At 37.9% G+C, this 22,831-nt stretch overlaps 1 protein-coding gene across 2 annotated transcripts in view; it reads right to left on the reverse strand.

Moving 5' to 3' along the window:
- Positions 1-5,728: 5,728 nt before the first annotated feature.
- FAM91A1 (family with sequence similarity 91 member A1) overlaps positions 5,729-22,831 on the reverse strand; it is a 28,029-nt gene continuing 10,926 nt past the window's right edge. For both annotated transcript variants that reach the window (XM_030011544.2, XM_041122990.1), the window contains 16 exons: positions 21,981-22,087; positions 21,162-21,200; positions 20,944-21,056; positions 19,885-20,003; positions 19,351-19,463; positions 19,063-19,149; positions 18,164-18,296; positions 17,339-17,487; positions 16,727-16,861; positions 14,451-14,564; positions 13,436-13,508; positions 12,039-12,188; positions 11,424-11,531; positions 11,006-11,129; positions 9,813-9,882; positions 5,729-8,408 (listed from right to left, as the gene is read on the reverse strand). In XM_030011544.2, coding sequence (XP_029867404.1) covers positions 8,232-8,408; positions 9,813-9,882; positions 11,006-11,129; positions 11,424-11,531; positions 12,039-12,188; positions 13,436-13,508; positions 14,451-14,564; positions 16,727-16,861; positions 17,339-17,487; positions 18,164-18,296; positions 19,063-19,149; positions 19,351-19,463; positions 19,885-20,003; positions 20,944-21,056; positions 21,162-21,200; positions 21,981-22,087 — 1,811 coding nt within the window. In that variant the 3' untranslated portion in view covers positions 5,729-8,231. The remainder of the gene's footprint in view (positions 8,409-9,812; positions 9,883-11,005; positions 11,130-11,423; positions 11,532-12,038; positions 12,189-13,435; positions 13,509-14,450; positions 14,565-16,726; positions 16,862-17,338; positions 17,488-18,163; positions 18,297-19,062; positions 19,150-19,350; positions 19,464-19,884; positions 20,004-20,943; positions 21,057-21,161; positions 21,201-21,980; positions 22,088-22,831) is intronic.

Here is a 22,831-nt window from a genome sequence, read left to right on the forward strand (position 1 = left end):
TAGCTGTAAAATCAGCTCTCTAGGAAGAGGGCAAGAAATGTCGGTCCAATGAAGAATAGGAACCAACATAATCAGATTTGTTAGCCAAAGAAACTGATACTTCAGAACCCGCCACATGGAAATTCAGCTAATAATACTTTATCAGACTGCCTTGGAAGCTAGTACCAAGGAAAAGAGCTCTCTTCGATAATTCACAAGGTCAGAAATACAGAGACAGCCTAGACAAATTGCCAGCCAGGATCAACGCAGAACAAAGTGCAAGGAATGCTACAAAACTGAGATTCAGCAATCTTCCGAATAAAAATCCCAAATCTATTTCTGAATCAAATGGCTACACTAGCACTGTCAGACTTGCCAGGCACCTGAGAGAGTACCAAGTCTGAGAAAGAGGAGATGCACCATGCCAATTTTCTATGTATGCATTAAAAAGATGATTCAAATTCATTCTTCCATCCTCCCAACCATGATTATAAAAAAAAATCTTATGTAAACAGCACTGGGCTGAAACCACACTCCTCCTCCTGCTTCTAAGGTGTCTCAGAGCCAGGTTCCCCAGACACTTGAGTCCCATACATTTACTCAGTGATGAACCACTTTCCAGAGCTGGACTCCAGTTCTCAAGGAAAGCTAGGTTAGAGTTAAGTCTGCCCTCGTTAGGTTTACGACAGACAAACAAACATGAATTTGAACCAGTTGCACCTAAGGAGTAACAAAGTCCTACACCGCATCCTTTTCTCAGAGGTTCCTGGCTCTGCTTCAAAAGCCAGAACTTGGCCAACCTGGAGCTAAGAGATGCTGTCATATACAGCAATGATTATGGAATCAACAAGTTCATTACAACAGATGAATATCATTTATCATATCAGTATTTGCCAAAGGCTTAGTCCTATTATTTAGATAGTTTTATAAACAGCTATATGATATTCTGCAAGTAACTTTTTAACCAAGTCTGTTTTCTGAACCCTCTTTATCCAGTATGGAGAGCTCTGCCTATTAATTATATAAAACTGCCTTACTTCAGTAGTGTTCACTAGCAAAGAACATCCACTTGAATAATTCTTTAAATTTAAAAAAACCAAAACCACAAACCAAAACAGAACAGAACAAGTCCACTGGTTTTTCCACATGCTGCCTGTTGCTGGAAGGCAAGACAATAACAAGAGAAGTGCTGACACCTACAGGGCAAGACGTTTGCGTGTCTAGAAACCTCAGTCTGGTAAGTGCTATTACATCACTCACACTGTACGGTTCAGTTAAAGCATATGATTTCAGAGTATGACAGCTAGTTGATCTGAGTAATGGAGTAATACCTCATCACCCATTTTCAAAATGTGTTTTGTTTTTATACATCAGGTGAAAATACAATTCAGGCCAATTCCTGTTGATTGTTTGAAGGAGTTCAGAGAGTTGGAAAAATAAGCCATGAGAGTACTTTCCAATTCTATTCTACTCCCTGCTTCCCAGTCTGCTCACACCCTCAGCACCTCGCATTTCTGTGTCTAACTTCTTTCCCAGTTGTTGGGGGGTAGGAATGGTCCTTGAGGACTTAAGAGGTGTGTCTCCATTTCTCAATTCTGTAAGAGGGAGCTCTAGGATATAACAGGTCAGACAGACACTTTCCCCCCTTCTCCCAGCACTTCTTCTAGACTATTATTCCTTCCCCCTTCTTGTCATTAGCTTCTTCTCGTTTCCATTTCTGTTTCCCAGTTGAATATACTCCTTCTATCGCAACAACTATTTTCAGTCAACACTGCTGGACTCTATTCACTAAACCTCGTAGCTCATATACATGCTATACGTGTCACAGGCTATATATGCTACCGAATAGTTTACAAATCACTGCAAGTTTAGCATAGATATCACATGGAACGTTTTATTCCTGATAACTGACTTAATTCTTCCTGTTGTTTCTAAATATCTCTCTTCCCAGGACTAGGGACCCCACTGTCCTGCACCTTTTGAAGCAACGCACTTACAAATTGAAGAAACAACAAAACAGTGTCTTGTCAAGCCAAATCATTCAATCAGAACCCGTGTCTGAATTCAGCAGCTTCTTCTAAGATAACTCACAGACATTTAGAGCTATCAAAGTGTGCAATGCTACCCTTCAAACAGACGCTGTAAGCAGCAGACTTGTAGCTAGGGTAAAAGCCCACGTGTGGTGGAAAACAGAATAACGGAAGTCCCTCCACCCTCATACAGGATTTTAGGCAATAACTGCAATGAAAGAAAGCTTTCAGCTTGCCAAAGGCTTTAGAAAAGGAAAAAAAACAACACATGAACATTATGAATAACAGGAAAGACATAAGCAGAGATTCAAAGTTAGATTTTGCACACGCACGACAAGCACAGTGTAAAGCAACTAAGAGGGACGTGCAGGCCAGCCGCGTGTAAAAAGCCGAGGCTGCAGCACAGAAACACACAGGAAACAAAACATCAAGAAGAAAATAGGTATCGCAGAAAATGCAATAGATTTTCTGTCTATAGAAAGAAAGCAAACAAAAGCTACAGCCCAGGAAAAACAAGTTCAAGTCTTACGATGGTAAAATCATAAAAGAACTAAACCCTTATCACTTACAAACAAAATGGCAAATAGGTTGAAACAAGACAAACACAGAAACCACTGTTCTCAAGTGATATTATCACTGATTCATACAATGCAGAAGCAATTCAGAAGACACAACAGAAAAACCTATGAAAGCCTTACAACAGATCTCTTCACAGTTTCTCATGGTGCTTTTTTTCAGCTGGGATGCTTCCTACAGGCACATTATGTCTAGACATAAAGGATGCAGCCACTTCATTAGTATTTCCTTCTTTCATATGGCGGGGGGGGGGGGGGGAGGACCCCAAACACAATAGGACAGAAAAGTCAATAAAAAAGCAGCCAACTCTCAGGTTAGGAAATCAGGTTAGCTGCCCAGTAACCACCAAAAAACCTTTCTGCCTTCACCTGTGTAACAAGAGTCACAAAGGAAAACTCACTACTGCTAGACAGCCACAGCTGAAGCGGTGCTGTGCATTTCTCAGCAGCAAAACTCACACCCAGAGCTGGAGGCCACAGAAGCCATTCAGTGCTGCTGGACAAGGAAAGCACTCAATTCCCCCGTACTGGACACCAGCAGGTAAGACAGAACCTGGAAGCACATCAACAACTTCCAAGTTGCTGCAGCCACATGCCTTCTTGCTACTGTTCTCAGCAGCATCACACTCCTGCTCCACAGTGTTTGATCACCCCCATCTCCACCCACCCTCTCCTCCTCCAAGGTCTCGGTCCTCTGCACTTTGCTGCTGCCCTGGGCTCTAGCCCCAGTCTTCTTGTTGCCATTAAGTTTTCTTGTCACTGGCTCATTTGCTTCTATGCAGCTGGTACTGCACAAATACCACATTCATAAAGCTGGTCTAACGCTGGTAGTCTGGTAGCAATGAACTATAGTTTTACAAAAATGTGTTGTGCTGTATTACTGGCTCTATGTTCTGCTATGCTAATGTGAATTTTGTCTAGCATTTGACCCTGCCCTACTTAAGTGTATAAAATCACTTCATGTATTTTAGAACCAGAAGCATAGAATAGGTGAGGTTGCAAAGGACCTCAGGTGGTCTGTAGTCCAACCTCCTGCTGAGCGCAAGGTCAGCCATGAGATCAGATAAAGTTGCTCAGGGCTTTATCCAGTCTGTTTTTGAAAACCTCCATGGATGGAGGCTGCGCAACACCTCAGGCAGCCTGCTCCAGTCCTTCACTGTCTTCATTTGAAAAAGAGGGGGGTGAGGGGGAAACACCACACTTTCCCTTATATCCTTTGCAGGGGGAAAAAAAACAACAAATAAGCACTTGTAAGAAATTATATTGCTGTTGTACAGAAAGATATTAGGAGAAAACTTGGGTCACCTGTGCACCTATTTTGAGGTTCTCTCAGTTCTGCTTGGACTTGGAACAATAGTTTTCCCTGAGTGGTTGGGAGGGTAGAGGGGAAAGCAAAGGTTGGAGAGCAGCAGCCTAGAGATACAGGACACAGATCCATAATGTTTAATTGTTGTCTCTTTATACAAGTTAGGTCTCCATTAATTTGCAGGAATCCAACATCAGTATTTCATTAAAGTTGTCATCAACTAATGCCTCCATCACCCTATTTGCATGGCAAAACTTGATTCACTTTTGTGAAGCTGTGCAGAACCATCTAACAAAAGAATCAAGGATACAAGGAGTTACCTGCAACCCTAAAGCCTGCACTCCTGAAGACAGTGATTCAAGTTTGCTCAACCTGACCACATCATGCAACATCATTTAGCTCCAGGTGTACAAGATGGAACCCTGAGCTGTGTACCTCACTGCAGCCCCAGAAGTACTTCATGTTTCCAAGCCCAGCTCAATTCCTAAAGCCTGCCCAGTCCCAGCTCACCAGAAGGCCCATTTCCAAAAGGCATCTTGTACCAAGTGTTCCTAAGCAAGTCATCTTGATTATCAAAGTCACCCAAAGCCCTCTTCAAGAAGCATTAAAAAGCTTGGCTTTGTTCTAGGGGATGGGGGAAGGATTAATATTAGCTTTAAGTGCTGAACAATAAAACCAGATACATTTCATCTGTGGTCCAAAAGGAGCCTTGGGCTCTATCACGATGACAAAGCAAGAGGCAATCATTTGGAGTATTCAAGTGGAACAAAAGGACTCAGGGTTGAGGAGGAAGGAAAAAAAAATAAGAAAAAAGAAAAAAGGTAGTTACATACCCATTCTCAAGAAAATCTGAGATAGAATAATGGAAGATTTAAACCCAGGAAGAAGGTTTTTAGATTTCATTCACCGTCTAGGATCTAGGTCTGTATTTCTTTTTTATATTGTAATCAGTCAGACTCTCTGCCATTACACCGCTAGGATTACTTTAAAGAAACAAACAAATAACAATTTTGGCCTCATTTCTTCCAAGTTCCTAGTCAAAGAAAACGGGTAAGACACCACAAGCGCAAGTGCCTTTAAATATCAAGTATCAAACACTACAGGTTTAGATTGTGGCTGAAGGAGATAGCGTCCACCATCCTCTTGTATTTTCCCTTCTCCTTACAGGTTAAGCATAGAGCATGGAAAAGACTACACTAAAATAAGGGGTTTCCATTGATAAAACTGCATTTCTGCAGAATTGCATGCATACAGGAAAAAGATACTTTGATGACACTTGGTAATCTTGAGCACTGTAGTGACAGAGTGACATTTTAGCACTGTGCCCAAGAAGAAAACTACTGCATGTGAAAGATTCTGCACATTGTTTGACCTACACCACAGTTTATTTGTAAACATTTGTTACATGTGCCAATAATTTAACTGAACACAGACTTTGTACAATTCAATGTATAATATTAACAATGTCACATTAGAAGAGCGCAACTGTATTCAGTTACAGTCGTACTTTAAAAACCTTCAAAATACAAACCATTTGGAACACTGAACAAGAAAATAAAGGAAAATTTGAGAACGATGAGGGAAAAGAAAAAAGAACTGTGAAATAACTCATGATCAAAAAACCTGAAAACAAACGTAACGCACTTTCTAGTTGGCTCCTGAACATCTTCAGGTATATCCATCTAGACTGAATACTACTTGGGTTGTGCCAGAGCACAAAGCCAACCTCTCTTCTGCAAGTTAAAAATCTTGCTGAAGATAGAAACTTAAAACAGCTTTACAGTGTGTAATGCATGTGATTTTCCCCATTGTCAATAAAACTACCTGAAGAAAAGAAATTGATTTAATTTGTCTTTATTTGCAATACAATATAAAATAGATTCTTTTGGTATGAAGATCTTTGAGATCTTATTTTTTACACCATATTTAAAACAATAGTCACATACTGAGTAAAGCCTCTGGACCATCCCAAGCCCTGGAGCTGTAGTTGAGTTTCAGGTATTTTACGAACTTCTTTGGTTGCAATCTATTCAGTAAACTTCAGATATGCAGACTTGAACATTTAAGCTCCTAAACTAGTGTTGAAGCACATAAATTAGAGTGGCTTGAGTTCTAAAAAACTGCAATGTATCTGGAATTTTCACCATTAACTGTAAGATTTATGGGAATTAAACAACTCTGAAGAGCAGGCTACTTTTATTTAGAAACTTTACTTTAGACAACGTAATAAGAAAGGGTATCCTTCACTTAGTAACACTGAAAAATACGCAGGGAGAACAAGAAATTTTCATCCATTTTCAAACTTCCACACAACTTGCACTATCATCACTTTACGTACTAGTATAGACAGTGCATGGCAAAATTCGATACAATACGCCAAACTAGCTCATCTACTACAGCTCACTGTAGCGTTTAAAGTAACATCTATAGTACTGAAGGTGTAAGCCATCACCACTGCTTAGCTCCTCTGCAGTGCCAGATATTGGCTTAATCTCCACATGACAATTCTCACAGTAAATGTTTCCTCTGCCATTTCTAGAAGATTGGCATCTAATTCCTCTTTAATTTCTTTTGAAGGAAATAAGGCAACTTAAAAAAACCGCTATGGAGAGTATGCATGTCCAGTACAAAAGTCACTGTAGTGTAAATGACCAATTTTATATAAATAAGCTAACTCTGTAACATATGCAGAATAGTAAGTTCAGCTGCTGTTGGTAAAATACAAAACCAAAACAGATGTAAGAAAGCGGCACTGAGCAAACTGAAGTACTACAGACTTCCAGTTTCTTAGAGCCCAACACCTACACTTACACTTCGGGAATGTATATAAAGCAAAAGAAAAAAAAAAAGGAATTTTCACAGTTGTAACTGAAGACACTGCATTATCCTATCGTGGTATGTTTGTCCTTTTCAAACTTCTATGATGTTTTTTCTTACAGCCATACAGAACAGAATACAAACCCATATGTTGCCATTTTTCTCCTTGCTGTTGTCCAGCATCATCTATGCCACAGATTCTTCATCCATTACATATTGTAGGCTAGTAATGACAGGATGGTTAAGTCTCATTTTTAATTATGACTATTTAAAACAAGGCAGTTCCAGTAAAGAAGAGAGTTGGCAGAGTACTTTAGACAGCTGGTTTAAAAGTCCTAACATTTTACATCTCCAGTTCTCCTTGTGTGTTAAAGAGGACAGACTTTTTTTAAGCTGGCAGAAAGTTGTTAATGCCTAATATAAACAAAGTGAAATCACACTACATAAAATCATCCCCTACAAATAGAGCCAGAACATGATTTTAGATGAAACAGCTCACTGTTAACATTTGTAATAATCAGCAGGTAATGGTTCAAGGAAAACAGATGCAGAGAAGTCTCTGCCTACACATCCTCTGCTATTATCTTCCTTTGCTAACAACTGTCATGTGAAAAATCAAGAGCTCTGTTCTTTCAAACATTAATCAACAGGACAGATTTAGTTATCTACCTTAAACTCAACTTATGACATCAGGAGTTTTCCCACAGCAATCATCACCAGCTTCAAATAACAATGAGGGACTAACTCCCAGTGTGATCAAATCTCAGACACTCCTGGTTTCATACAAAGAGCAAGATGAATCCATATTATCATGGAGAACCCCATGAACAGAGCCGACCACTTCAGCCCTTCCATAATTCTGCACCTCCATCAAATTCTACCAGAGATGAAAGTGCACCACTCATCTTCAAAGTGGCCTTAAGTCATCCGCAGGCCGTTGAGTCTGCACTAACTCAGCCTCCTGTAAGCACCAAATCTCTTTCCACAAGGCCCCAGTGTTAAGCCGAACTGCAGAATTCAACAATTCTTAATGCCCCATATCACCATGATACTTTTTTTTTTTAAACAGTATCACTGAGCTTTCAGAGGAAGAGCCAAATCTCTTACCTTTGTACAGAAAGATTTTCAGTAATACAGTACAAAACTAAACAGAATTTATGTCTGAGTAACGAACATAGAAAACTACTATTGCAATTTTGTGGTGACAGCATAGAAATTTAACAATCATCAGAAAGCCTAGAAACGGTGTGTTTAGTTATAAAAGAAAGATTGTCTCAAGATAAAAATAGTGCTGACAGCTAAAAAGCTCTCTGTTGCAGCAAGATATGCAGTAATGAGTAACAAGTTCTAGAGGGTTTAAGCACTTCCCCAATACTGCAACACAACACATTTTTGTAACACTACCTTTACATGGGTTATGCTGCAGCAGCAGTACACTTCTTAGTGGTTGGCACTAGGAATTAACCATAATAGAAGAAAGGCATTCAGTGATCAATGCATGAGAATCCCTATTTGACCTGTTCCTTAGGTGTGGTTGAAAAAAACTGAGGAAGGGGACCATCCGTTCCATTCAGATAATACACCTTCTTTGAACATGAGATTCTTGGCAGGAAGTGGAACACCCATATCTGCAGAAATAGGCTGCAAAAGCAAACTTGAAGAACCAGCATCATGGAGCTGATCCAGTGTTGCAATACCTTCCTAAAAGCAAAAGGAAGAAAAAAGTGCCTTAAAAACAAGACAAACAATGAAGGATTTAACAGGTAGAATATGACAGGCTAATCTAATCTGCCAATACACTTAGTGTTTCTGAAGTGTTACCTGAATCCAATAAACACCAAATCATTATGGAAATAAAAAACAGAATAAACAAAAGGAAGCATGAAATAAGCATACAGTTGCCTCAGCTGCATCGGTGCATGCATTATTTGGCTTCCACAAAACCTTCAGGGAAGCCTGAGGCTTAAAATTGAAGGGAAGACCTAGCAAAATGAATTTAAAGCTATAAAATCTTCAGGACAGCTATCATACTGCTGTTTATCCCATACTGTGCTAAGAGGTATATGTGTATTTGGAGGCACTGACTTGACCATCTTTTGATTAGTTTTATTTCCCACAAGTTTGGTTTTCACAGCTTAAAAAACACTTCAGCACCTTCTTTTTTTCACTCTATGATCATTACCAAGAAAGGTGTTATCTCCGAGATAATACCTAAGACATTAGGACAGAAGTCACTTGAGACTGTTTGACAGATGGTTTCAAGGCTTCAAACCTACTGGGAATCTCCAACATTCCCATGAGGAGGCAGTTTCAGGATCACACCATCCATAACACCACCTGGTTAAGTAACCTGCAAGTTCCTTACCTTACTGAAAGATAGAATTTTAGAGAAAAGTATCATAAGACATAAGCAGCTAAGCAGATTCCATGTTACATGTAGACATGCCTTGCTAGCATACACTTCCATGTAGAATTATAGCAGGCTGCAGACCTGGCATTCCTCCTTGCTTGCTACACAAGACCCCTATTCTCTACCTATGCTCTTAAAATCCTGCCAGAGTATGCAGTTTTACATATTTATACTCATTCAACACCAAGTTTAGAGGAACTTAGGACAAGTGCAAAAAGTAACTGGTATGAAATACATGTTAATGTATTTAATTTTTTCCTAAGGGAACACAGTTGACTTGAGATGCAGATAAAATCTCAAAAGATTAGCATATCCATGGTTTGCAGTAAATCTCCCTAACATATCTAAGAAGTGACCGAGTAACTAGCAGAGTAGGCTGTGTTACAACAGGAGCGAAGAACAATTTTGCTGTGCAAATCCCATAAAAAAAAGAAACTAATTACACGCAAGATGCAACCACAGAGGTTAAGAGACAAGTATTATTAAATAAGGCTGGAAAAGGGATGAGGAAGTACTCACTTTTTGCTACCAGTAAAATTTGAGGCTGATAGTGCTCTTAATACAATTACAATTTAAAGAAAAAGCAAATAAAACAAACCACGTATGTTTCCATACACCCAAGAATGGCAAGTAGGAAGGCAAAAAGGGATGACAGACCATACAGAATGATTTACATCTGGATTATTGCTCCTTACCTGGAATGAATGAACAAAATTAAGGACCTGAAGAGACAGCTTTCTACTGGAATGTAAGAGTTTTTGAAGGCTGTCAAAAACAAAAGAGAAGAAGTTATATCCAAGGTGCACAAATTTTTACAAGTACCACCATAGTGACTTGCTCACAGGTAACTCTACTAGTACCTAACACTATGTGACAAAGTTAAAAGCTTTCACACAAAAAGCTTGATAATATTGTCATCACTGAAGAGATGCTCGACTCATCTGCTCAAGTCTAGTCAGCTAAATGCTATTTTCCCTACCACTTACAAGGCACTAAAGTGAAACTATTGCAATTGAAAAATGTTATTTTACATATGATATTAATATATTAGACTTTATCGTATTTCATTCTTATCTAGGACAGTCTGGTAACAAGACTTTTAAGAAGCAGATTAGTTACACACTGTAAAAAAGCAGGTCAACTACTATAATAAAACCCTTCAGCCATGTTTTCAAGCAGACTTATTTTTGGTCTGCAGTAGCATGCCCTAGGGAAAAAAAAAAAAAAAAAAACACAAAAAAACAAAAAACAAACACACACACACCAAAAAACCACCACACAACAAAAAAAACCACCACCAAAAAAACAACAAAGAACCAAACAAAACAAAAAACCAAACCCAAAAATCCCACCATTGAAAGAGTAATCTTTCAGAAAGAAAAGCTACAGTAAAAAGCAGAAGATAGCTTGATGATAAGCCATGACTAAACTTAGCAAATAAGATACCAATAGTAAAATTAAACTTCCACAAGAACTAAATGCATTTTATATCAAAGCATTACCAGTAAGCTTTCACCACCACCCCAGAAGAGTTAGGAGGAGGAAAGAAAGCCTATGCTAGGCTAGGAAGGGGAAATGAGTAGGAAGACACCCAAATTTACTTTTTTTCCTGATCTGTTCATAGACAGTTTACTACAAAGAATTAAATTTCACCTTGCAGAAACTAAAAAACCAGCCTAATCTTAACCTTCACAACTAAGGACTACTAGATTATACATTATAGCTGGCATTAATGAGCCAAAAAGCAACCACCTTACACACTAGAATTAGGTACTCTATGAAACTTAGCTCAGGTCCGCTCTTAGAGTTGCGGGTATCATTTTTTGCAGAAGCTCTGGACATAACACATACAACCTGTTAAATCTGTAGCTGATAAATTACAGCCCACCTTTCTTTTCTACATAATCCATGAGTGGCAATTTTTCTGCAGACCTTCTGATTCAGCTCAGAGCTGAAGAGTGGAATGCCAAAGCATAATTCCAGGGGAACCCATTCCAGTTCTGTTGTGGGTGCTACAGAAAGAAAACCAAGAGACAATCAAATTTTAAGAAAAGACAAAAGCAAGAATATTGACCCCAGAATCAGTTATCTCAGATCAGGATTCATTGGACAGTTCATACTTTTAAAGACAGTTCATTTACTGAACTGCTCAAAGATTTAAGGGAATCTGAATTTTAAGGAGGAAGAACAGTTAGAGTTGCACTTGTCCCAGACAACAATCAAACAAGAATGTGTTCAGATCCTTAAAAACAAGCTATCTCATTGGACTGAAAATGTTTAGTACAAGCCTTTTGTCATGCTTTTACCTTCAAGGCTTTGCTTGACTGCAGAATCCATTGAGGTTTCTTCTATTACCATCTCAAATGATTCTGTGCTCCCATTTACATCAGATCCTGATGCTAGTTCAGCCTCTCCTAAAGGTAAAGTAATTCTTACATAAACATGTAGATGAATATAAGTATAGTTACCACCTGACGTAAGAAACATCACAAGCTTTGCCCAAAGACCATACAGCTATAAAACTGGAGGAAGGGATACGGAGAAACATAGGGTCTGACTCATTTTAGGACTAAAGAGTCACTTAGGGGTCCTCAACACACTTATGTAAGGTTAAGTTCTGGCATATAAAAATGACACAATTTAATTTTAATATTGTGAAATTATTCTTTTTCTCTTCTGTTGACTGTTCTAGTCCAGTGATTTTCAGTCTGTATGTGCTATTTCTGAACTAGTTGCAAAGAAGAATTAGGAAGCAAGCCTACTGCCAACAGATTTACACTCAAAAAGAGTTCCTACCTGTGTTGGATAGTGTATTGCAGAGTTCCAAATCAAAGTATTTAATCCTTCGTTCACCTTTGCTAAAGTGATTGTATGTGAAATTAAGGGAACGCAGCCAAAAAAGACAATTATTATTAACCCACCTCTTCCATCAGAAGCATCACTCAGCTTTCTGTTAGCATGCTGACTTGAAGGATTCAACATAGTGACATAGCCACAAAAATGCTGCAAGTCTACTTTGTTTCTCAGTATTTTTAAAGCCGTATGAATGCCCATGTTCACACGAGAGAAATCTAGCAGAAAACAACACATATTCCAGCTTACTTTACAAGAAGCCTCCTCCACAACCATATAGTTCATCTCTAAGCCAGGCTAAGTTTTTTATCTGGATTTTTTCTCTCTTGTAATGCTCCATCTTAGTGATCACATTGGTAGATCTGGGATAACACATAAGTGATCACAGTCTTCCCACACCAAGCACTAATGGGTATTTTATAGTACAATAAAAGAGCCAAGGAGAAGGAAAAATACAAACAGAAGACAACCTCTCTCTCACACACAAACACATACAGACAGCAGGGATGGCAAGGTTCAGCTAGGAATCAGATGTCCAGCTCTTTCAGTGCCAGAGTCTTTTATGGTAAATTCAATACAAGATACATGTTCCACATATCTGAAATTCTGAAGAATTAGAATACAGTATTAGAGGTTAACAAGGAATTTCAACATTGAGTTGCTCATGCTAGAACTTAGAGATTCTGCCTTCAAGCTTTTTAACCTAGCATCAAGTTGGAAGAAAGACATCCCAGAAAAAGCAAATATAAAAGTAACTCATTTTGAACCTAGTAAAAAATAAATTAGGAAGTTAAAAAAATCCGGGCCAACTAGAAGTACAGCTAAGTTGTAGCTTAAATAATTTTAGATTTCATACCTGGAAATTCACATTTTTATGACAGCTCTCAGTTGGAAAGGCTATGGCCTCAACTATGCAAAGCTTGTGTCGTACTCATCAAGGAGTATTTCAGAACATGTTCATTCCTGCCTTTCAAAATCAGTTGAGCTAGGCAGACTTTGAAGGAATAGGAGATTTTGCTAGGAAAGCTCTTCCGGAGGAAAAATCTCCATAATAGTTCCTAGTGCTACTAATCAAGATAAGTTTGTTCAGCTTTGGTCTCACCTGTCTTACAGTTAAGATACGCTGAATAGAATACATGGAAGATTTATTTATGCAGTTAATAAGCAAGTATGCACAAAGAAAGATTCAAAGGTGTTTGTGGAAGTTACTTCATTACATCTGTGCTAGGAGAGAAGAAAGGCCAGAAAACAGTCTAATTAGGACAGAGAAGATAGAAGGAAGACGACCGTATCTCTAAGCTCAGAACAGACTTGTCAACCATTCAAATATCCTTTCAATTTTCTCATCTAACTTGACTCGTAAGTCCAAGAAAATTTGTATTAAAAGGATTATTGTAACCTTACTGCACAAGGTAGTGTGCAAGAAAAATATGGTGGTGTAGAGATTACATTAAAAGACAGTTACCTCCCTGCTGCTCAGCTTCATCAAATGGGAAAGGTATGTGCATTGTTTCTCCCATTCCATGCATGCCATGACCCTGAACACCAATAAATTAAGTTAAGAACAGAAAAATATACTCATCAGCTTAGCTTAGTCCTACCTGTGCTCCCTTTCAATGAGTACAAGTCAAGTTGATGAAACAAATAACCAGAATGAGATATTTTTACATTAAAGTTCTTGCGTAGCTGAAGTAAGTAATTAAATAAAATACCCCACCCTTCCCCCCAAAATACATGCAAGTAAACACCGTGAGGTTAAATTTCAGTGAAGAGCAGCAATTTTTCTCTCCAATTACTGGTTATAAACAGATTTCCTAATAGCTGAGCACTTGTGGAGCAAACAGTTTCTGCCCCTAAGCACGTAACATTTTTGAGCAGTCAAGGCTGTCACAAGTGGGCCTTTGAGAATGTGTAATTTTTTTTGTTACAATATTAGACGTCTATCTGAATGATTAGTTCTGAGAGTTCAGCTGAACTGAAGAAACAGAAGAGGAAGCTATTTTACTTCTCCAAATAGACAAACCCACTATTTCTGCTGTTTGTAATAAATAGCATGTTCTGCTCATACTTTACTGTAAAAGCTAAATACCATGCACTCCAAAAAAAGTGCATTTCTTGTAACAGGGAGTATAAACTGTTATTCCTTTTACCACTGCTGTCTAAAAAGCTTGTGGATTCTCCACCTTCATTCCAGTTTCCTATATCCCCAACACTCTCGTAAATCCACATCTCATTTCTAGCTAGCAAAACTCTATTATGTCTGCCCATAATGCAATAATGCATACATAATATGCATTCAGTTCAAAACCCATGTCTTGACCACCACTGAATCATAGCAGCACTGGCGACAGAAGTTAAACATATTTTTCAGCTCTTGGCAAAAGTGTAGCTCTCCTACACTGTTAATCTCCTCTACCACATAACAGCTTAACTAAAAAAATTTTGCATAGTTTTCATCATTTATACAGAGTACTCTGTACCTGAATTAGAACAGCAGAATGTGTTAAAGCATCGTTCAACATTGTGAGCACATTTGAAGTAGGAACTACTCCTGGGTCGTGACCCCAAGATGTTATTAGTAAGCGATCGTAGCCCTAGAAGAGAGAAATTAAGAATATTTACAGTAGTAATGGACTATCAAAGCACATAAAGTGAAATAGTGGAGTTAGGCATTAACATATTGTTACAATTAGGAGGTTACCACAGGTAACTACAACTCTACATGTTATACTTTGTACCAAGGATCACTCATGTTCATATTCCTGGTAAAGACAGAAGTTTGCCAACCTCAAAGTTAAGATGCTATTTTGAACAGGAGATATCAGTCACCAATTCCTTTAGAGCTATGTGGCCATTGCAGCAGCCTCCTAGCATAAATTTAAAAGCAAAATATAAGCTAGATAAACTAACACTGTCAACAGAGAACAAAGATATATCAATCCCCAAAACACCTATCCAAGGGGGAGGGACAGGAAGACAAGAACACTGACTAGGAAGTAACTTCCTAGTTTCTCAGTTTTCAAGACTGAATTCCCCTGCATCTCCGAAAGACTTCTAGAAATGTCTTGACAGTTCCCTAAGAAAATGACACTCCAAAACAGTAGCAGAAGCATTCACATACGCATGCAGAGGAAAAAAAGCTCCAATAAGTTTGTGATTGTGCAGAATGTGAGATCGTTCAGTACAAGAAAACCTGACCTATCAGCACACTGATATTCAAGCAGTATTGAAGTTTTCCAAGGCTACCACACTGAATGCTTTTTACTAATAGAAGTGCACAATCAATACGTTTACTGGTAGTTTAAGCTAACGACAGACTAAGGTTTGAATCAAGCTCATCACCAATGGCCTCACAAAATGCCTTCTGCTCTAGAAGCCTTGATTCACTTAATCCTATGTTATCTTAAAGTAAGTCTTTGAAATATGGGTATCTACAAAATTTTTGAAATCTGAAAGGGAAGGAACACGTGAAAGAGCTTTGAGGAATGGAAAATACATCTACAAATCCTAGAGCCAGAGAGGACTGCTGATGTAGGTACACCAAAGAATGCACATCCCCCTCTGAATGTCTCCATACCGTTCTAAAGTATTTAGCTCCTCAAGTATCTACTCAGAATGATGCGATGAGAACTGTAGAGGCCTCTCTGCAATTATAAATTTGAACAACATTATTTTATTAATTCTGTTGTGAGCAGCAAGACCCAAACGCTGCTAAGCATCTGCAGCATTTCAAATCAAAGTCAACAGATAAAATTATTTTTGGTTCAGGCAAGTTCAGAAGCTGCCATGGCCACTTCCACCTAGGTTTGCCTAGTGTACGGAATACCTAACAGTACTCCTTTGTGGCACATTTGTCCTTATTAGCATCTCAGAGACAGAATGGGAGAAGGCAGCATCTGAAGTCTTTCAGGCATGAGTTGATCACCTGCACTGTTTTGTGGGACTCCTTGCCAAAGCACTGTACAGATGCTAAAAAGTTAGGTGGATTCAAGGCTGGAAGGAATTCGGGAGAGCAACCGATCACTGCAGAGACAAGAATTCCACAACCTCTATCTACACAAAATAACATACAGCTCAGGAAGTTCCAGACCAGAACATGTGGTGGGCTGGAAAGGTCTTAAGAGGAAGTATTACATACTGTGCTTATTCTTCCTACTTCCAGCCACCACTAGACACAGGCTACTGGGCTAGGAAGACCTTTTGTCCAACCTAGTGCAACCTTTATTAAATTATTCCGTCATTTTAACTGCAGGGAGAATTACAGCCTAGAAATTCAAAGTCTCCATCACAGATTTCTACAGTGGACAAGCTGGAAGTGATCATCTTGGCCATCTCCAAAACCCGGCAAAGTTATATCTAGAAGAGTCCTTCCTTGTACGATACTAGAAAAAGCACAATATACTAGGTGTGTATCTTTTGATATAGCTCTTCTACATCTTTGTAACACACTCTAGGGATAGGCTTACAAACTTAAATTCACAATGACTTCAGTACCACATTTTACACTAAAATTGAAAGGGGTGGCATCAAATACCCTGGAGTCACATTGTGACAAGAAGAAAGACGTAAGTAGCATTCCTTTTTCAGAACCCAGAAAGGAAACAAATCAAGATGCTATGTAAAACTTGCTTCTAGAAAAGGTACATCACCTATAATGAATTGTACCTCTGACTTCAACTGTTATCCCTAACTAGTGTACAGCGTATCTTTGAAACGGTTGGAGAAGGGAGGGAGAATAAATTCATGCGTACACTACCTGAAAAATGTCTGGAAGTTTTCGAAGACGTGTTCCTTTAGAGAGCAACAGAGAGGGTGGTCCTTGTCCAGTTATATGGTAAATATACAGTTTGAACCAAACTGAACTGACTTCTGGTATCGCAGGTCCAATATGCTGAAGAGAGATTATTCAAGAAATTAGAAATAACTTAATATTGCAGCTGTTATATGTTACAGATATCATTTAAGAATCAACAGTTTTAAAGAAACATAAATCTAGAACAGCAGTTCAAATGTATTACTCTGCTACTTATGATATTCTAGGTACTTAGCCCAGTATTGCAAGACTCATTACAGAAAGGTGGTAGTAAGGTATTTTCTATTAATATAAATTCAAGAATAAAATATCTGTCATTGACTCTTCTTGAACAGATAAACTGTTAATAAATTAAACAAACTTAATTTCCTAAGTGTTCACATTTTTCCTCACTAATTTTTTTTTTTTTAGGTGAATTGCAATACTATTCTACATGCCAATAATTAAGTCACTTTAAAAGGGACATCTAACAGATGTATTCAAAACAAAGCTATTAAGAAGATATTATATTACATTACTAGATACTGGGGGGAAAACCCACAGTATTTTTTTCACCTGGGGTGTACAGCTGCTAATAGGTCGAATTTCATTGGTGAGTGGTGCCATGGAAACCAGCAGAGTATAATTTTTGTTGAGAACTCTGCTGCAGGTAGCCGGATCCAAGCCGAGCAAACTCTCACATCGTAAGAGGTCCAAGGGAAACCCTGTGTTGAAAATGTAAGATTCTTAAATTATCACTTAAGATGGAACATAAAACCCAAAATATGATTTCAGGTTTTCCATTCTCCCCTGCTAAGCCATGAATACAATATTTTCCACAACTAAGTTTTAAATTATTGGGGTGAATTTTAATAAATCTGTACATAATTTCAGCAATTCCAGTCATACAGGGTTGCCTGGCACAGAACTACAGCTTGGTCCTAACCAACTAACTGATCCCAGAAATAAGCACAGAGATACTGAGGAAGTTCAGTAAGATTTAAAAAAAAAAAATCTACCCCCATTAGAAGAATACACTCCCTTTCATGACTTGAAAAATGCTTCTTTGACAGAACAACTCTGAATGAACAATGACTCCTTTATTATGGCCTTCAGGAGCACAGGATTTGAAACCAATCTCTTTCCCAAGTTCAGTTTGTCTTGCCATCATTGTGCTTTAATCTGTTGCTTTGGAAGTTAAGTCCAAGACTTGGCACCCAAATGTCATTCAACAGGCAAACCCAGTAATGCAGGCTCAAAGGATGATGCAAAAGTGATGTTTTGGCTTCAAAATTTTAGGGTAAGGACTGCTTTCTGAAATAGCAGTTTAATCAGAAAGCTGAGTCCATGGCAGATAAGTAAACAAACTTAGAAGGATTTCCTCACAAGCATTCACAGTACCATTATTTGGTTGATCAGGCTGTACAGCTTGCGCCCCTAGGTCTTTATTATGCCGCAAAAACAGTATTGTGTTTCTCAGTGTAAGTGCATGATCGAAGTACCGTTGTGCTTCCCCTTCACCTGTCCTTTGAACCTAAACAAGAAACAAAATAAATGCATACAAGTGGCAGGTTGCTTCCACAAGCATCAATTACACAAAAGGAAAGATTAACAAATTAGCATTTTAAAGCTTCGTAATTGAGTAACAGCCCTGCAGCTTATATGCAAAGGTGTTCTACAGCAACTATTAAATGAAAAGTAAGTCTTGGCCATGCTAGTCAAACGGTCAAAAAGTACACAAAGACAACATCTATAAGTCAGAACTACAACTCAGTCTTCAGGTAAAAGGATTTAAATATGTCCAGTCATCCTGACTGGTATAAAATGATACAGCAATTAACAGCAGTCCTCCTACATAATTCTACAGTTGTTCTTCTAGAATTATCTTTAAAAGGTGGATAGGTTAAATATTCCAGCACATAATGGTCAAATTTTCCTACAAAAGTAACGTGCAGACTTTCAGAAATATTAACACCTTACTAAAAGGAAAGTTATTTCCATTGAACAAGCCCTAATGCAGATGTGTGTACACACAGACTCAGGCAAATTAGTTCATGAACTCACTTTACTCACCACATTCATATACATGCACAGTGTGTCCCTGAAAGTCACTAGAGGTATAAATGCTGTAAATAAGAAACATTTTAACTGAACCACTTAGGTTTGGTATGATAAGGTGTTTGTTCTTATCATTGTATTGCTAAATAAGCAGTTTTACACAATGAAAATACTGGGGGGTTTTGGCCCCTTTAACACTTCAAGTGCTGAAAAAGCATTTGGTCAAACACGTAACAGATTACCTTTTCCAGCTCCACCAAGAAGCTGTCAAGACTCTCATCTGACAGTTTCCCAACTTCAAACATAGTGACTGCATGACTTTTCAAGTTCTGCAACAACAAAACAAAACTGTCTTAATTCTTTGAGAATGGAATGGGCAAGTAAAAGTTTTATTAAGCAAAAACTTTTCTTAGCAACAAACAATACAGAAGTTTTTTTAAATAATTACAGCTGTATCATGTTGAAGTCAAAGTATTTTAAAGCTCTACATATTTATTCTTGACATAATACATTGAACAATTTTGACATACTGGTGAAAGATTTCCCATCATTAAAAAGGCAGTGAGAGTAGAATCAAACAGGAAGGCAATACGCTTTGTGTGTCCACTAGACAGATTCAGGCTGCTCACGCTGGCTGTTTCGGCTAATAGAGAACAAAAAGAAAATATATCACATTTGTTTTATTTAAAAATAAAATCATCAAGTATAAGTCAAATCTATAAAAAAATAGAAGAGAAAAAAACACGTTAGTTATTGCCATACTGAGTAGAACAGAATTCCCTTATCACTACTAAACTACTGAATGACTTAATTCAGAAGTTGGTATCTTTGTGTCAATTGACATCCATAATACAGATCAGCCTCATCTTCAGAAAAAAAGCCATTTGGCTAAAGAATTTTAAACCAAGAAGTAGGCACCGCCTCCCCAACTGTATATTCCATATGAAAAACAGATCTACACAATCTGTGTTTTACTTGTTTCTAGACCCCTTTACAGCCTATGACACTCTAGCAATATAAAAATAATTGATCCTAATATATTACAGTTTACTGTTAGTGCTAACCTGGATCATCTTGACTGTTGGTATCTGTATCTGTGGCTGATGACCCAGCTTCCTGTATAGGACTTCTGTTTTCCCCAGTGTCCCATGAAAGCAGCATCTTTTGAGGGTCCAAAGTACTCCTATTAATGTGAATTAAAATCCACATCTATCGGTCACTGTAGCACCAGAGAACTATCTCTGCCTTCCAGTGCTAGTTAGTCCATGCACAGGCATACCCGATACATGCCTTTCAATACTTCTAAGCCCTAAACCAGTCAAGCTTGATGTCCCTCAGAGTCCTGCTTCTGCAGAAAAGTTTATTTGGGGGATTGAAAATACCAGATTTTGAAAAAGACATCCAAAAAAAAAAAAAAAAAAAAATCAAACCATCATTGCTGAAGAAAAATCCAATGGAAAAAAAAAATCTAATTCACTTTGTTCTCACAGTCTGAATTAGCATTAAAAGAGAACTCAGGCATAACAGCCCTTTTAAATAGCTTAATAGGTATTGAACTAAAAGTGCCTGACAGTTCTTAATTAATACAACTTGGCACTCCAAGTTGAAGAACTTGGAGTTGATTGTATTGTTGATTGGTATTAACATCACTTTCCCAAGATTAGATATAGATATGCATATATGTGAGGGCATTAGTGACAGAACTGCAACAGTACCTGACAACAAGCAAGCAAACTTTATGTACATATTCACTGACAGCAGTGCCAAGAGACATTGTCTCTGTACTAGCACAGTAACAACTGTTATTTCTGGCCCCAGGAGTTTAAAGCAAGTGTACACTTATCTGCTTCAGAAGTGAGCAACTAGGCATTTAAAGGTCAAAAAGCCAGCACTAAGTAACAGCAACAAAAGTAGTACATTAAACTTCCAGGCTAAATTACCACCCCTTATCCTCAGATTAAAGAAGATCAAGTATTCTTGTCATTATACACATTAGAAAGCCAAGTGAGATTTGTTGTTGCAGAAGTCAAAGCAAGCAACCAGTAGCTTTACAATCAGATTTTGGTTCTAAGCTTTCTCTTCAATGAGAAAAATAAGTCTTGTGAAAGAATGAAGACACTTACTTCAGTCTGTTTACCGAAGGAACATTCTTCCATGATGGATGAAGATTATCCAGGTTTATTACTTGGCCTTTTTTATGAGCAAAGCCTAACCGACAATACATGGACACAGCATTCTGAAGAAACACACATACATGTAATAAGCCACTGCTATACGAAACCATGTTGCAAGACAGCGAACTTTCCATATAAAGTTCAACAGATGCATTGTACACACATACCTTTACTAAAGATAAGTCAATCTCTAGGACATTTGCAAGCTAAAAAAAAAAAAAAAAAAAAAAAAAAAGAAGAATCAACATCAACAATACAGTATTAACAATCCAGGGTAATTCACCCACTTGTGGTCTTTGGCATCTTTTTGTTGGTTTTCTTTATTTTTAAACCCAGCCTGTACTGGTAGGAGCAATTTTGTCTTTATCGAAAGTGATGAAAAAAGGGGACGAAGTCTCATAATTGCCACACTTGAGAGCACGCAAAAGAAATATGAGGTTATCTTCCACTGTGTCATTTCTAGGTTAATCATGTACATCAGAAGACAGGCAAGGAGGGAAACAAATCCTGGATATATTTAATGGGTATTTTTCAGGCACTTGTTCACCAAGTTTTAAGAGTAAAACCTTAAGAAAACATATTTCTCATATTAAAGTTATAAATATGCAAAAGTTATTCCTACTTTAAGCCAACACTCTGCATGTTTCACTGCCAAAGAAAAAAGTTATTATAATTTTTTTATTTCACACTAGCAAAACAGACTCTGTTCCAGTTCTAGGTCATATGAAATAGTCTACATTAGTCACCTTTGTATAAATTCATTCCACCTGATGGAACTGTTTCACTGAATTGAAGCACTTCAAGCCTGAAGCACTGTAGAAGTTACATTCAAGATAAAAGAAACAGGTTGGATCTTAAGCCTGACAATACCTCTAAATAAAATAACTTGATATTGATCCACATCTCTGCCTTTAGTATTTTCAGCAGAGTGCTTTGAGCCCTTTCAAATATTCCTATCTCCCTGACACAGGGCAAGTTTTACTTACCTCTGCCACATTAGTGTGTTCATCTATTGAAACAAATATCTTGTACAGGAGCGTTTCAAAGTAATCACCTTGCACTCTGTTCATCACAAAACCTTCAAGTGGTGGCACTAAAAAGAAGAATTACTTGCAAAATTACAATTTGGTAACTTTCTTTATTAAACTGAAACTGCATTAAAAGTGAAAAATAAATTTACACTTCTTTAGTTTTCATGGTACCTGTAATTTTGAGGATTTCCCAGTCACAAAGAATAAAAGCCTAAAGACAGTATACATGGTATTTAAAATGCTCCTGCTCATTAAGAAAAGTAATCGTTGGCAATGTGTTTTCTTATAAAAACTAAAGCCACTCTACCTGACATCATAGCTTTGCACTCTCTTGCTCATCCACTACAGATAATTTCCAGTTATCCAGCCTATAAAATGATTTTGTAATGTGGATGGAGATTAAATCATTGCTTTGGAGTGGGACACAAAAAACCCACCCCACACACACACTCCAGAGCTGATACTCCCAAAACTATTATCTAAGCATGAGTCTCTTGTATTTAGAGGACTTTCACTTAACTGATCTCTACTACAGCAATGACAGGTACTTCTGCATGGCCAGGTTCCAAATGATTTATGTCTTTGCAGATTACACTGAATTCAGAAACCCCTGAGAACTAACATAGTATAAGGAGTTGTTCAAAGGGCAGCCATATGCTGTGCTAGTTTAAGCTCCTACATAGTCCCCAGACAGTGCATGACTATAATTGACGTGACAAGACCATGAAGGATGGAACCAATACTTATAAAAAAGTTGCATCTGTCTAGAAAATAAGATTCAAACCCCACGTCCTTTTGGTAAGGCA

Source organism: Aquila chrysaetos, chromosome 4 (assembly GCF_900496995.4).
Source record: "Aquila chrysaetos chrysaetos chromosome 4, bAquChr1.4, whole genome shotgun sequence".
NCBI classification, from domain to species: domain Eukaryota; kingdom Metazoa; phylum Chordata; class Aves; order Accipitriformes; family Accipitridae; genus Aquila; species Aquila chrysaetos.